Source organism: Leucopleurus acutus (assembly GCF_964270905.1).
Source record: "Leucopleurus acutus genome assembly, chromosome: 8".
Lineage (NCBI taxonomy): Eukaryota > Metazoa > Chordata > Mammalia > Artiodactyla > Delphinidae > Leucopleurus > Leucopleurus acutus.
The window spans coordinates 71762906-71779597 of record NC_139151.1 but is presented as its reverse complement, the minus strand read 5'-3'; the positions used below and the strand labels follow the sequence as shown (position 1 = coordinate 71779597).

The 16692-nt window shown below is 46.5% G+C and overlaps 1 protein-coding gene across 1 annotated transcript in view; it reads left to right on the top strand.

Moving 5' to 3' along the window:
- The window catches only part of SERGEF (secretion regulating guanine nucleotide exchange factor), a gene marked incomplete at its 3' end in the record, with an annotated part of 218942 nt that overhangs the window by 36740 nt on the left and 165510 nt on the right, over positions 1 to 16692 (top strand). Inside the window, exon 9 of the mRNA XM_082845349.1 lies at positions 10557 to 10723. Within this exon, the coding sequence (XP_082701475.1) occupies positions 10557 to 10723 (167 nt within the window). The remainder of the gene's footprint in view (positions 1 to 10556; positions 10724 to 16692) is intronic.

Below are 16692 nucleotides of genomic sequence, written 5' to 3'. Positions count from 1 at the left end.
GCCAGGTGCTGGGACTTTACCCAAGGGACTCAGGCAGCGCATCTCTGCAGGCCCAGGCGTGCTTAGGAACTGCGGCTTTCCCTTGGCTGTGCCCAATCACCCAAGTCTCATTCCCAGCTCCAGCCTCCAGCTCGGGCACTGTGAGTCATAGTCATCAGTGGAAAACGCAGCTTCACCAACAGCTGGGCTCAGTGCTTGGCCTTTTTCCTTCTTTTTTTGTAACTTCACAGAGATGGAAACTGCTGATGATCTTTTGCAAGAGACAGCAATTGAAGGCAAAGTCCAGGGCTAGGTGGGGAGAGGAGAACCCTGAGGCGATGGGGGTAGAGATGTGTGTCTTTCCATTACCCTGCTCTTGGGCCTTCCAAGAAGCCATGCTAGAGAAGCAGGCAGTGAGGAGCCGTGTGGACCTTGCCTGTCTCTGCTCTTTTATGCCAAGGAGCCCAGGAGGCCTTTGGTAATTAGCTAATGCAGGTGGCAGTTGAAGCTTTGAGAGGTTGACGTATTTTTCTAAGAAGCTGTGAGTAGAATGTGCTAGAAGTCAGGGTGACCTGGGTTCTAGTCTTGCTTTGCTTCTAACCCACTGCTACCGTACCTTGTGTAAGTCAGTTACTTTCCTTACTGGGCTGCACTTTTCCCAGCTGAAGCAGAAGCAGACGGTAGGATTAGAGTACTCTGAGGTCCCTTCCTGCTCTGGTGGTCTGTGAGTCTGAACTGAATGTCAAGAATTTTGAGCCTTGTTCCCATAATCATCTTGAACATCTGAGACCTGTAGCTGTTTCTCCTTGTGCAGTGAGCAGTGCTCACGGAGAATGACACAAGTACAGGTTCCTACTCTTCAAGGACTTCACATCTGCCTTCTTCCTCTCCTCCCCCCATGAAGCAGTGGACAGAGGTTCCTGGGAAGCAGGAAACTGGGATTCGGGTTCTGGCTTTGCCAAAATACATTGTGTGTCGTCGGGCAAACCCCTCGCCTCCTTCAGCCTCGTTTTCATTTTCTCCAAAATCAAGGATTAGACTTGCTTCTTGGCTTCAACTCCCCCCATTCCCTCCCGCCGTCCTCCCCACCCCCACCTGCAGCCTCCTGCTAGCTTTTCTGCAGGGTGTGATTCTTAGCTGCAGAGGCCCTGGGGTATGGTTTCCTTTCTTGCCGGGAGGGAGAGAAGCAAGATTATTTTTTTAATTACGCAGCTAAGATTAGGCAGCAATCTACATTTTAAAGTGTTATTAATAAGAGTCTAAAAGTGTGCGAAGAAGCTTGGGAGTTGGAATGTGAAATGAGTTGGGAAACATCTGCAGAGGCACCGGCCTCAATCAGGGATGTTTTTTCTCTGGGTGCCAAGTGACTGCTAGGTGTGACTGGCAGCCTGATGTGCCGCTGGGCTCCTGGAGGAGCAGGAAGCCCAAGCACTGGGCCAGAGCAGGGGCCAGAGCCCCTCAGGTCAGGGGCTCACGGTCCAGCCTCTCATGATGGTTCTTTGCAAACTGGCTTTAGAGAAAGAGTGATAGTCATGATATTTCCAGCACCTCTATTTAGAGTTTATAAAGTGCTTTCATGTTTATTGTCTCCCTTTTCATCATAGTCCTGAGAGGTAGTTAGAACAAGTCTCACTGTCCCTTCAGGAGTCGGGTGAGGGCTCTTCAATTTAAGTTTCTTCCTTTAAGAAACGTGGTGTGCTATAGACAAAAAACCCTGGACAGGAAGTGGGGAGCTGGGCACCTGTCCTGGGCCTCCACCTCCCTCCCCAGCTCTTCCTGTCTCCTTTTCCTACTTTGTCTTTATAGCACTTAAAGTCGTTTGCCAGGGGATATGTTTTACGTGATTTTTGTCCATTGTCTGTCTTCCCCCTGCTAGAATGTAAGCTTCGCCAAGGAAGGGAGTTTTGTCTGTTTCATTCACTGTTGTGGCCCCTGGCACCTGGGACAGCACCTGGCCTATAGAAAGTACTCAGTAACTATTTGTTGAATATTGAGAGTGCCTGGCTCTGTTTTGGAGTCGTCTGTGTGAAGAGTCATTTGTTTTCCTTAGTTTTGTATTCTCTTTGGGTAGTTGGAGGGGATGGTCTCTGACATCCTTGGTGGCACATAAAAGCTTGTGGTAAGAGCAATGCCTGTGATTCTTTTTCCTTCCAGCAAACACTGAGCACCTGCTCTGGGTCAGGCCCTATGCTAGGTGCTGTGAGGAATACAGACAACATAAGGAAGGATCACTGTTCTCTACCCCTCAGTGGATATGATGGTTAATTTTATGTGTCACCTTGACTGGGCCACGGGTGCCCAGATATTTAGTAAATGTTGCTCTGCGTGTTTCTGTGAGGGTGTTTTTGGAGATTAACATTTACATCAGTAGACTGAGTAAAGCAGATTGCCCTCCCTAATGTGGGTGCGCCCCATTCAATCAGTTGAAGACCTGAATAGAACAAAAACTGACCCTTTTCTGAGTAAGAGAGGATTCTCCTGCCTGACAGCATTTGAACTTGGACATCGGCTCTGCAGGTTTTGGACTTGCCAGCCTCCATAATCATGTGAGCCAATTCCTTATAATAAATCTTGCTCTATAGAACCTACTGGTTCTGTTTCTCTGGAGAACCTTGATTAAGACAGTGGGCAACGTAAGACATGTCATCAAATGAGCTTATATTTGGTGGCATAGAATAGTAGTTAGAATAGGGGTACAAGCAGCATGCCAGTGGCTCCTAAGGAACGGACGGCCTATTCTGACTAGGGGATAATAGAATACTTCAGGGAGGCAGTGGCTTTTGAGCCAGGCCCTGAGGATGAGAGGAATTCTGTGGGTGGAACAAGCAGGCCGACCAGCAGTGCAGGCTGGGGCACAGCACAACCCTGAGGCCTGGGAGGGAGGAAGTGGAGCAGGCCCTTGGCAAAGGGGCAGTCACCCAGCGCTAAGAGAACCGAGGTGCTTGGAGGGAGGGGCTTGTGGAGGGCGAGGGAGCCAAATACACAAACAATCTAGGACCAGGGCTTCCTGAGAGGCCCTCCCCAGGTTTGAAGAAGAAGCCAGTCCTCCCTGCTTTTGTCTGGGAAGCCCCCATCCTGCGTGATACAGACAGTCCTACAGCTGGTCCAGGGGCTCCTCAGGTGCAGTCTGTCTGGACTTCTCTCGCCAGTGCCCCTGATTTGACAGCTAATAAAGTGAGTGGTGAAAATGGAGCAGCCGTGTGGAGTGCCTGGCACGTCTTAGGACTTTGATCTTTGCCGTATAGGCCGAGGGTGATGCTCCCTTAGTGATCTGGCCAGGCTATCTTTGTGCCCCTAGCCCACACAGGTGTCCCTGCGACTCTGAACAACCTCCAGAAGTCCTTGGGACTGTCCACTTTTAAAGAGGCAGTGTGGGCCAATGGAAAGTGGAGCTGGGGTCACACGGACTGGTGGGTCCCCTGCAGGGCAGTGACTGGGGGCACCGACTGGGGGCAGCTGGAGGCTCTGAGCTTGAGACTTTACCTCCCTCTATGCTTCAGTTTCCTCCCCTGTAATGTGAGGATTATAATAATGCCTTCTCACGGGGTGTTTTTGTGGACTAAACGGGACAATCCATGTAAAGAGTTTGGCATGAAGTAAGTGCTCTCAAAACATTAGTTATTGTTATCATCATCATCATTATTGCAGCTTTGCCACTTCCAAGCTGTGTGATCTTGAGCAGGTCATTTAACCTCTGTGACCTGTTTCTTTTTCTGTGAAATGGGATTCACACCAATCATTCAGTGTTGATTAAATTATATAACTTCATGGCAGTGCCTAAAATAGAGTTTTACACAGAGTCGACTCTCAATAAATAATTCTCCCCAGGCCCTTATGATTTTATTCAATCTCTTTGCAGGCTGCTTCTTCTCTTCTTTTTAGTTGGACATCCCATGTTTGGAAATTTTATTCCTGTATTAACTTAAAAAAATTCCAGACCTTTTGTTATGTGATATTATTCATGATACAACTTTGGAGACTTGGGAAATTTTACAAAAACAAACAAACAAACAAGATATACAGCCAAGTTCCCAAATTTTAAAATTGGTAACCATAACATTGTAAATCAACTGTACTTCAATTCAAAAAAAAAGCATATATATGTACAACTGAGTCACTTTGCTGTACAGCAGAGGTTGGCACAGCATTGTAAATCAACTAGACTTCAATAAAAATTGTTAATCATATTAGTGGTCTTTGATATTAGAGTGGATGTTTTATTCAAGGACACTGGTCAGACTAAATATTCAAAAGGTCCCAAGAGAATTAAATTGTACACCACTCATTTTGACCCTGAGGATTTTTAGACATCATTATTAAAGTTTAGACCAAGAAGATGTCTCAGAGGTCATCGATCCCAGTCCTCTTGTTGTATGGATGGGAAAAATAGGGCCCCTGGAGGGAAGGGATGTGTTCAAGATCACGTAGCCTTGGAGAGAAGCCAGGATTAGGATCCAGGTCTTCTGAGTCTCTGGTTAAAGCTTCTTATCTTCTCCAGCTCACCTTGCTTCATCTCTTTTCCGTTGCTCTCTTCCACTCTCTTCCTTTTTACCCCCTGGTTTAAATTTATTTGTGTTGTGTGATGCAATGTGCCATATACTATGCTTGTATTTTACAAAAATCCCCAAATCCAATGGTGAAGCCTTCAGTGCTCTTCCTCTTCTTTATCAGTAAGATAAAGATGACTCACCTAAGACTTACCTAACATGTCGGTAGTTGGCAGCTGGCAGAGAAGATTTGACAAATTGGTAGAAATTGGGGGTGGAACGATGGAAATCCTTGGTAAGGCCGTGGTGTTCAGTTTGGGAGTATAGTAGTAATAGTGGCTAACATTTACTATTATGTGTCATGCGCTTTATGAAAAAATATCCTTGCAGCAGCCCTACAAGGAAGGTGTTATTTTTCCGTTTTTCAGACGTTGAGTAATTTGCTTAAGATTATGGAGCCAGCAAATGATAAAGTTTAGTAGTTGGGAGTACGAAGTAGGTAGGAAGAGATGGTTACATTGTTCATTTGTTCATTCCAGCAACAAATACTTTATTGAGCATCTACTCTGTGTTGGGCATTTTTCTAGGATACAAGGATGGGCAGAAACAGTCCCTGCTATCACAGAGCTGATTCTCTGGAGGACGAGACAGACTTTAATCAACAGTCCTCCTAATGAGCATACAGTTATAAACTGAGACAAGTTCTCCCAAGATGAGGAACATGGTTCTCTGAGATTGTCGCACAGAAGAGTCTGATCTGGGTTGAGGACTGAGCAGAGTTGAAGAGTGAATGGGCTCAGGGGTAGAGGAGACAGCGGGGGCGGAGGGAAGGGGTGTGGAAGCCTCGAGGAAGAGCAGGATAGCACATCTACATGGGGGAAGCAGCCTGGTGTGCCTGTGTCCAGCCCCTGTCCTCTGAGCTCTCCCCTCTCCTCCTCCTTGCACGGGAAGACTAAGCTTGGTGACTCTCGAGCCGTTAGTTCGGTGTTCGAAGTTCTTGGTTTTTATCATCAAGTGCCTTTTTATAAAGTCTCTGTCCACATGGCAGAACAAAGGATGGGTTATAGAAATGAGGTTCTTACACTCCAAGGACTTAGAATTACTAACCCAGAGAGTAACAAGTGTTTGTAAACGGATAAATTATATAATAAATATAACTCATAGGTGCAGAGAGGCCTCCTCGTGTGTGTGTGTGTGTGTGTGTGTGTGTGTGTGTGTGTGTGTGTGTGTGTGTGTGTGTGTGTGTGTGTGTGTGTGTGTGTGTGTGTGTACTCCAGAAGCATTTGAGGTGGGAGGGACTGAAGAGGTTGCGTGGACTTTTTTCTGCCTGACCCGTGGGATTCTTTTTACAACATCTACCTCTATTTGCTATAGCTCCATTTTGATATCTTCAATGGCATTCTGTTTCCTTCTGGGACAGATTATGTTAGGAAAATATGGATGTTCCTTATATCACACTGTAATCTATCTTCTTATCACCTTCAGGACCCCTTTTCCCAGAACAGGGTAGAAATACCTCTTCCCCTGAGGACCCAGATACTGCTGAAGCAGCTTCTCACTGTGCCCGTTGCTGTGGCTGCAGCACCTGCCCCTACCAGCATCCTGGGCAGCCCTCTGGCTGGTGAAGGAAGCTGGCTCCCCGACCATTCCCCATCCACCCCCACTTTTGTGTCTTCTCTGATCCCAGAGCACCCAGGGCTTTGCACCTCATTTTCTTTCTCCTCATTCACTCCCCCTTTATTTGTATTTGACTGTTTGATAAGATGTTTGCACAGGGCCCCAAGTGATTTAAATCATTTGGTAACGCATGACTCCTGTCAATGGAACCCCTGATCTAGCACCCTCTGCGCCTTTTTATATTTTAATGGCACACCCCCACCTTCCCACTAACCTTGAAATCCAGAAATCTCAGAGTGCTGTGTATCTCCTCCCGTTCCCTTTCTCTTACGTCAAATGGGGTGCCAAGCCTTGCAAATTCTTACCACCCTGCAACAACTTCAACCTTGGCTTTAGCTGATGCCTCTTAGGCTTGTGTCACTGTAGTGGCTTCCTGCCTTCCTTCCCTTTGCACTTACTCCTGTGACTTTGCTTGTCCCCTCTCCCACTCCTAGAACCTTCTCCCTGTCAGTAAGATGGGGCTGGTAAGAATACCTGTCTCACGGGGTTGTTGGGAGGGGTACACAGAATACTGCATAGAGAAAGCTTAGAACAGTATATAGAGAGTTCCTACAACAGAATGCTTAGGCACATAGTAGTGCTGGGGAGGGAAGTGATAGGTATGAGTATTATTATTACTGGCCCCCTGCAATCCTTTGCCAAATGTACCATCCCCCAAACACTCATTTCATCAGGCCCCACCCGTGCCCAAAAGTCTGCAGTCTCCCCATGGTCTATGTAGCAGTAGTTCCTAAAGTGAGCATGCAAGGTGAATTGCCAGGGTGTGGGAAGAGAAAATTCTGACTTCTTTTATGTTTTTATCTCATTGTTTTAAATTTTCTACTTTTGGAGTGTGTTTTCACTATATAGTTTTGAATAAAGGTACCTTTATAATTCCCATATGTGTATAATGTAAGTGTATACTTTAATAAATAAACGAATATACATGTATTAGAGGTATGTTAAAAATATTTTGCTGATAAGGGAGTGCAAGCAAATGAGTCTGGAAGGTGAGGTCCAGACCGTGAGCCTGGCGTTGCCCTGAGGTGGCCCCAGCCTGGCAGCCCCGACTCACCTCCGCCGCCCTGCCTCGTGACCCTCCCTCTCTCCACCTGCCCCACCTTGTGCCTTTGGATTTCTGTCGTTGCTTATCCCCTCTCCCCACTCCTGGAACGTTCTCCCTGATCTTCCCATTTTCTTTTCCTTTCCAGAAGTTCACCTTAACGCCACTTGTTCCATCAAGCCTGCCGGGGCAGTTCCAGCTTGGAATGCTCCCTCCAAGCTCCCTAGACAGTCTTTGTCAACACCACTCATCTGGCCCCGTTGTTTTCGCCATTGCGTTGGGACCCTTGGCCATGTATATTTCTTGGCTCCCTAGTTATTCTGTTAATTTTCGCATGCGTGTGCCTTTAAATTATATTTTACTTGCTGACTTTATTTTGAGCTGTTTGTCATTTCTCCCATTTATCTGGAGACACATACCTATACTCGTTGGATGGCATCAATGTATCTATTTTTTGTCACAGTAATATATAATTATTATTTAATCTAAGGTAGATTCATTTGTCATACATTTGGGATCTGAATGTCCTTGGATTTGCCAGCTTGCTTCAGCTCGAGGCAGACATTTATCTACAGTGTATTAATGAACATCTTTTGTATGTGGATTCATTGTTTTCTTTTGCTCCAGGTGACCTAAAAATCGTAATCCTTGTGTTTAACGCCTTTATTTCACTGCTTATAGTTCTGAGGTCTGCATGGTCTCTTGGGAAGGAGGCCATTCTAGTGAGGAAAGCTGGATGGTACACAGAACATATCCATTTAATCTGAGTTTCCCCCCCTCCTCAAACACTGTCAGAATGGCTGTTTCATCAGCCAGGTTTCATCAGTTTGTGACAGCAGCTGTGCAATCATTGGATCTGCCATTGGTCTTGGAATCAGAAGACAGAGGATTTATAATTTGCTTTTACCACTGGCTGGGTTTTTCTGGACTTGATCAAGTCACTTAACCTCTCAAATCTCCTCTGTAAAATAAGCTTAATAATCTATACTTCACAGAATTTTTATGAGGATTAATTGAGATATTGTCTGTTAATGTGCTGAGCTCCTGGGAGGTGGTCAATAAATGTCTGTTTAAAGGAAAAAGAAAAGAGCCTCCTCTGTCCCTGTGAGCCTTCTGATGCAGAGTATATTTTGGGGAGAAGCAGACAGACAGCTTCAGGGAGTGTACCTACCTGACTGCACAAACTTAGGTCGGAACCCAAAGGCTGGCCATCCAGTCAGCCTGGTTGTCTGTAATAAAATGTCTGTGGCCTCCCCAGGGAGCATGAAGATTAATTAGTTCATCTTTGTAAAGTGCTTTGAAGGTGAAAAGTGCTACATAAGTGGAATGGTTGAATTGTTATTGGAAATGTAATCATGGTAGCACCATATTCTGGCAGTCTTGCCTGTCTTGGACATCAATAATCAATAGCAGAGGAGGTTCTAAGATGTTTTACTTGATAAGAAAGGATTCACGGTGGGGTTTGTGATAACATAATTCTTTCTGTAGTCTTGCGGTTAGCAACTTGCCAGTTCTTCTCAGCAGAGGAATGCTAGGATCCTTTAAGAAGTAACAGTCTCATCCTCTGGCTTCTTGGGAATCTCTCTGCTAAGGCAGTCTGGTTGTAAATCCCAGCCAGCTCAAGCAGAGGGACAGTTTGCCAGCTTGGGATGCTTTGTGGGTCCTGGGCACATGAGCTTTTTTGGGGGCTAATCCTACAGAAGTGAAGCAAGTGTGTTTATGCAGTGATTTGGGCCAGTGTGATTAACCAATACAGAGTGGTACCATGAGCTAGTAGAAGGAGTGTGGCTTAACTGTGTGACCCTGGGCTGGTCACTCCTTTGAACCTTAATTTTCCCACCTGTTAAATGGGATCCTAGTAGTTGATGAGTACAGTAGTAAAGGTAGATCAGAGGAGGGAGGGTTTCACCCGTTCTGTGGAGAATTAAGAAGTCAAGAAAGGTTTTGCAAAACTGGTGGTCCATGAGCTGGACTCTGAAGGTTGAGCCATAGTTTATCAAATGAATGATGTAAGGAAAGGGCATCCATGGCAAAAGGAATAGCACTTGTGAGGCCATGAAATAACACATCTGAATGGACCCTCTCCCTGTTCTTGTAATATATATGGTACCCCATGGGTTGCACAGACTTTGTTCCCTCTTCGAGGAAGCCTGGAAGAACTTCTTGGTGTCTATTTTGGTGTCCGCGAGCAGATTGATCCTGAGAACTGTATCCCTGCAGAGCCCTGTACCCCTTCAAACTTCTGACATTTCCCCTATGAGTCTCTGGTTGTTTTTTAACTGACACTATAAACCATATGTTGAATGTGGGACCAGATGAAGCTTTGATACTAAACACAGAGTATGTAGTAGATTTGTCTAGAATTTAATATGCATTACTTGGTGTTTTGTCTCTTAAGCAAAGTTTCTCTTTGTTAAAATAAACATGTATAAAGAATTTATACAGCGCACATGGTTATGCATATTTATTGCAGAGAATCTGTTAATAATCTATGCCTCATCAGATTTTGCATTTCTGTTGAAATAACAAATGTGGCACTTGGTACAGCTGAATAAGTTTGGTGAATTCTCTCTTATCTGGGAGAAAAAAGGCCATTTCTTTTTTTCAAACTTCATTTTCTTCATTCGTCTTTAGCACTGGCCAGCTTCCCAGATGGTGCATCTGGGGGACTGAATGCTTTTCTGGCTGTAAATGATTTTGTCTTTTTTTTTCCTTCTCTCACTCCCTTCCCTCTAGCACACATAGGCACTCACCTTGGGACTATTAGAATTGCTCCTGTGGGTAAGAGCATAGACTCTGAAAGGTCCTCGATGTTACATGGAGGGAAAAACACATGAAACTGGCCATTAATTGAGCTCAGAGTAAGGCCCTGAGAGACTGTGGCCTGGGGCAAGTCTGGAGCCTGGGGAACCTCAAGGTGGCTGACAGAGGGCTCTGGATTGGGTGAGAGGGAGGGGAGCCTGAGAACAGACATCCTCTGTCCCTGCAAAGTACAAGGAGGGTGTGGGGGAGGGGAGAGGGTGCATAGGCCATACAATGCCCTTGAGGTGTTCTCTGTGGCCATGTCCATATCTGTTAAAATGCAGGAACCCAAGCCGTAGAAGTAGCCTCTGTTGGAATCCAACTTTGGCACTCAGCCCTTGTTTGATCTTGGTTAAGTCATACATCTCACCTCTCTGAACTTCAGTTCCCACATCTATAAACACGTGAATATGCACACTTTCTTTACAGGAAGATAGGAAGGCTCCTGCTACATAGTAGTTGGTACCAAAATTAATGATCATACTTTCTCTTGTAATTCTTCGCTTACCCATGAGAGCACAGCTGTGGAATATAGCCTTAATTCAAATAATTTTTTTTCCTTTTTTTAGAAACTGGCAAGGTGTTTACCTGGGGCCGAGCAGACTACGGTCAACTGGGGAGGACATTGGAGTCTCATGAAGGCTGGAAACCAAAGAAGCAGGATCCATCCCTCTGCTGCTCCAGGCCATCAAAGAGCACACCTTCCTCTCTGCATTGCTTAACGGGAGCAACTGAGGTAGGAAGTGACCTCTTTCCGCAGAGGTGATGCATTTCTTTTCCTTATCTTTCAGGGGAGCATTCACTGAGAGCCTACCTGTGTGCTTATAGCTTAGGCCTTATGGTGGGTTCCATGCAGAAGCCTGAAGGGGTCCTTGCTCGGGTTTAATATGGTAGAAAAGGCAGTTACCTGGATACCTGTGCCGCAGGGCAGACCGTGTGTGACTCCTTCAAAGGTTCCAGGGGCTCTGGATCCACTTCAGAGAGTGAGAGGTGAGTTCAGGGTACAGGACTGGGTTCGGCTTTGTGGAGGACACAGCTTTGAGCTGTGCCTTGGAGGATGGGGAGACTTGAGCAGGCACTGTGAGAGAGAGGAGGACTTTCCAGTGGGCACAGCAGCTGGAGCAAAGTCACGGGAGTGGGAAAGGGAAGAAAGTGTTTGGGGAGCACTGGTAGTTCTGTCTGGCTGGAGCACGGTGTGTCTGTGGGGCTGAATATGAAGTAATATCAGAAGGTTGGAACCTGATCAGAGGGGCCGTTAATACTAAGCTGAGTATTTTGCTCTTCTGTTTATACTTCCCAGTGTAGAAAACATGGTAGTTCAGTTGTTTATTCAAGCCCCTTTAGTTCCCTGAAATGTCTTGAATTTCTGTATTTAAGGCAGGAGTCTTAATTTCTCCAGGGTATGTGTTTCTGTTACTAAATTTTACTTTACTGCTGTCCTTAAAAAAAAAAAAGAAAAAGAAAGGGCTAGGTTTTTGAGAAGAATGGGGATGGCCACTCAGGAAATGTGCCTCTGAACCCAAGTTGGCTTAATGAAGGAATTCAGTCTTCATTCAGTCTGTCAAAAAAAAATTAGAGCTTCCCTGGTGGCGCAGTGGTTGAGAGTCCGCCTGCCGATGCAGGGAACACGGGTTCGTGCCCTGGTCCGGGAAGATCCCACATGCCGCGGAGCGGCTGGGCCCGTGAGCCATGGCCGCTGGGCCTGTGCGTCCGGAGCCTGTGCTCCGCAACGGGAGAGGCCACAACATGGGAGGCCCGCGTACCGCAAAAAAAAAAAAAAAATTAATAAACTAGTGAGACTTCTGTAATTAGCATCAGACTAATTACAACCCTCTCCATACCTAGAGGGCTTCCCTTCCCCTGGGGCCTGCCTGGCCTCCTCCTTCCGGGTATGTAGGACGGTTCTCAATTTCTGCCTTACATCCCAGCCCTGGTCCTCCTGGGCCTTTCCTTGGTGCTGGGTTGAGTCTGTCAGTCTGTCTGTCTCTTTTTCTTTAATTGTAAAGGCACTGAACAACACCACAAGGACAATTTAGACATGGTAATACTAGTAATAAAACCACCCATAATCTTACCACCCTAACACAACTATGTTCGTTTTCTGCGTATACACATGTACATACTTTACAAAGTTACAGTGGTGGCATTTATAATGTTTCTATTCAGTGGTAATTTATTTTATCACAAATGCTTTGCTTTGTTTTGTCTTGGTCTTTAAAGATCATTTAAAATGGCTGTATAATATATGATTTGAAGATTCTGGGATTTTCCAAGTCATTCTGTGAATGTTGGACATTTAGATCATTACCCTTTTTTTTGGTCACTATAGTGAACTCTGCAGTGAATACCCTGTTGAACTGTTTCTTTAAGGCAAAATCTTGGGAATGAAATTGCAGGGGCAAAGGCCATGAGCATCTTCATGGCTTTTGCTGTATTTCTCTAGATTCTGTTGGAAAGAAGTTGACTCCAGTGAAAGAGGGAATGCAGTACTTAAGCTAGTGCTGTCTGCTTAGTGAGGGAAGGTGCTGAGAGCTTGATACATGGTGCTTTAGACTCTTTAGCTTTCCTTTTCTTTCCCAGAACACTTGAGACTTTGTGGTCAGGTAGCACAGCAGAGGCATAGAGGCTTCATGGGTTTTTCTGAGTCTCTGGTTTTATTGGTAAGATGAGGGTAATAATACCTACCACAGAAGGTCATCGATGAGGATTACATGCCAAGTTCTTGGCACTCTCCAGGCACTCAGTAACTCTTGGGTCCTTTCTCTTCTTCCCTTTGGAACCTTTGAATGCTGTGTGGTGGCCACGCTGTGCAGCACTGTAACAGACATGGCCAGTGTAAGCATATAGCCAAAGAGCCTCACATTGATGTGACTTAAATTATTTGGCTTCTTGGCAGGGCAATGTGAGGAGTCGGCTTGAGCCCTGAGCCCTATGGCAGCTTCATTTTCGTGCTCCCCTCCATCTGTGCTCTGGTCTCTGGGGAGCTGGTGCTCATGTGTGTTCTCACTGGTCTCACTGCAGGTTCAGACCCCAGGCTGTCTCCTGCTGGTAGATTGGGTCTGGGAATTCTCTCTGCTGTTCATGTCCCGGTCTGGCCTGTCAGGCATCTGTTTGCTGGAGGGCCAGAGCTGTAAGCTGCTAGGGGTGCGTTCACCTTGGAAAAGACAAGAGCTGTGCTAAACTGTGTGATACCCTGGCAGGAGCTTGGCCAGGGAGGTGCACAGACACCTGGGGAGACAGGAACAGCCTTGGACTAAACTGGTAACCTGACCTTCAAGGACCTGAGTGTCCCATAGCTGGCCAGTTACCTTCTTCTATATCCAGGGATAAGCAGAGGAAGGAGTGAGCTGTCTGGGCTGAGGCCTCAGGTAGGATGTCTGCCCAGAAGGGTCCAGAGAGACAGCCAAGTGGGCGGGGAAAGCACAGGTAGACAGAGCTGGACTGTGGTACGACCAGCCCTTCCCATGAACAAAAGAAAGAAAATAAACACAATGTTACCTGGTGGTTATTATGGTCCAGGCAGCATGCTAAATGCTTTACATATATTCTTTCCTTTTCACAATAAACTTGGGCACAGGTGTTATAATCACTGCTTTAAGAATAAGGAGACTAATGGGTAAGTCACTGGCCTTGGATCACATAGTAGGTAAACAGTGGGGCTGGGGCTTAGACTTGAGGAACTTGAAGCTCACATACTTTCTGTATGGATGAAGTAACGGTGCATATGTACCCTCACCTGCACGAAAGTTCCGGGAGTCAGGGTCTCTGATTCCCTGAGAGTCTCAGTTCTTTTCTTCTGAGCCATGTCTCATCTCTAGCCTGAGAAAGACTGAGATTTTAAACCAGACGGGCCTTTGTTCAATGTTCTTACAGTGCTAAAGACTGAAGATTGTATGTTTTGTGCACTGTCAGCTTTGCCTTAGGTACTGGCCCTCTCTAGCCCCTCTTGGAAAATTCCAGGGAGAGCACCGTGGTTGGAATTACCCCCATGCACATGTCAGGGCAGGGTGCGTGTGAACGCACTGTTCGTTTGCTCTCTGACAGCAAACATACACACCAGCAGCTTTTTGCTTTCCAAGCTCCTGGTGGGGTGCTCCCTGGCCATTTCCTGTGGAACATTGGCTCCGAAGTCCACTCAAAGGTGGAAGCCTGCACTTCACAGGAAGAAGTGCCTGTACTCACTTAGTGGGTACAGTGGGGGCTCCCCTAAGATTCTGAAGCAGCTACAGCAGGGTATCTGGTGTGTTAGTGGGACCATCAGGAGGTCAACAGCCTCTGGGGGACAAGGTCTGGATTGGGGGTCAGAAGGCCTGGGTTCTAGCCATGGTTCTGCCCTGACTGGGTGAACTTGGGCAAGCCCCTTTCCTCCTTACCCTTAGTTCCCCGATACGTAGCTTGAGGTTGTTAGACCAGGCGATTCCTATAAAGTTTCTCATAGATCTAAGAGTCCCTTCCATCTCTGATTCTTATTTTATGCAAACAATCACTACTTACATTTGTAATGACTCCTGCCTCTAGAGTCCCTTGGTGTCATAGCCAAGATCACTCAACCCCAAGCTGCTGGCTCAGCTTTGGCAGACCTGGGAATGTTAACTAATCTAGAAGTTCCAGGCTTCAGTACCGCTTGAGCCTTGCTCGCCTCTTCGCCTTGGCTCTGTTCTCTGCCCTTGTTCCTTGTCCCCAGGGCTTCCTGTTCCATCTTAGGTCACTGGGACTTAGTATGATGCTCCCACCTGGCCCTCCCAGGACTTGCAGTTTGGCTTTGACTCCCGTCCCTGTGGCTGTGACCTTATTGCCGGGAACAGGTAGACCTTGGTGACTCTACCTTCCTGGATTCTCCTCCCGCCACCCCCTCCACTGGCTCTGTGCTGGCTGTCCCACCTGTGTGCGTGTCTCCTGGGTTTACCCCCTTCTTGGCTTTGGGTTCTTGTCCATTCCTTGTCAACCCAGTGAACATTGGTTGACACTTACCATACACTTGCTTTGACCACACAGTGGTGGTGGGTGGGGAAGTGGATACAAAGATAAAGAATAATCTTTGCCCTCAAAGAACTTCCACGTACGTAAATAAATTCCTTACCCTGTAGAGTGAAAAGTGCTGTTAGAGGTGTGTACGAAAGGCTAAGGGAGCAGTGAAGGTGGAATAATTTATTCTGAAGACACTAACAAAAAGAAGTGTTTGGACTGGGTTCTTAAAAATGAGTAGGAGTTTAGCAAAGGGAGAAGGACATTCCAGGCAGAGGGGACAACATGAGCTAAGGCTGTGAATCTGGATCTGCTTTTAGCTCCTGGTACAGTCGGGATGCCTGTCCCTTCCAGTGGTCCAGCCTAGTTTTGTAGTCTGGCTGCCTGTTTCACCTACCCCATCACTGCCATCCATCCTTCTGATAGGAGTATGTCTAAAGGAAAATAACTCTTGCATACGTTATCTCTTTTGATCCTAGGGTGATGCTGTGAAATAGGCCAGAATAGGAATGATTACCCTTATTTTATAATTGAGGAAACTGAGGCCCAGAGAGGCTAGCAGGGAATTAGGAGAAGACCTGAGACAAAGAGCCTTCCCGGCGTTTCTGAGAACCTTGCTCTGGGCTCAGTGTGCAGCCATGGTCCTGAGTCATCTTCCTGGTTTGAATTCTGCCCAAGTTTGGTTGAGGAGCACCAAGTCCCAGGCAGGGAGCTCAGTGCACACGTGCACGTGTGTGCATACACGCAGCCATTGGAGCAACAGCAGGAAACGTGGAAATAAACTAGAGTCGAACCAGGGATTGGGTAATTGTCAAGCCCAAATGCCACCAGCCCTCATTTTGCTGCAGGACTAAAACTGTTTGTTGGAGAATCAGCCTGTGCACAGGGTCTAAGTGAAATCTGTCAGAATGAGTGGGAAAGAAGCTATTTTTAGTTTGCAGAGTCACTCACTCCGCTGTGTTAGCTGAGGTTTGAGCCAGTCCCCTACGCTTTCCACAGTGTTATTTCTGAAGGAGAAATACCACTGGAATGCTGTGTAAAACACATTAATGAACCTGGAAGTTTCCAGGGTGTCTTTGTCCTGCAGCTCCCTCGGAAGGCTGCCTTTCCTGAATGACCTTCCTCCTTTCCTATATTTAATGCATTTCTAATTTTAAGTTTGTGTCAAGACTGTGGGACTTCAGTGCCCTAAATAACACAAAAATCTACCACCAGCGATCAGCTGAGTCCGGAGGGCTCTGACAGATGAACACAACCTGAAAAAGCCTCCCCAAGTAGCTCTCTGGTAAGTATCCGCAGCATCATCGCTCTTCTCAGAGGGGCAGTAGGTCTCTGAGACCATGGCGGCCAGGCTGCCCCAACCTTCCAGGTGTAGTGGTTTCAGAGGCCTCCTCAAATGGGGTGGCAGTGTTCATCCAAACACGGCTTTGCTGGAGATTAGAGAAGCTAGCACATCTGTGCTGTAGCTGCTGACCTAACGGGGAGAAAAACACAAAGCAAACCTCAAAGCAAGGGACTGGATTTGTCCGTGTGAACACTCAGGAGAGAGAAAGAGCCACCAGCCAGGGCTGTTTTGTTTGAAAGAGATGGTAAAGCATCTGATACAGAAGCATTTATTTACTACCTGCTGTTTTCTTTTATTTGTATTTATCATCTCTTCTCACTGAAATATAATATCCAGGAGGGCACAGGCCCTCGTCATCTTGTTCAAAGCTGTGTTCCCAGTGTCTGGAATAGCTC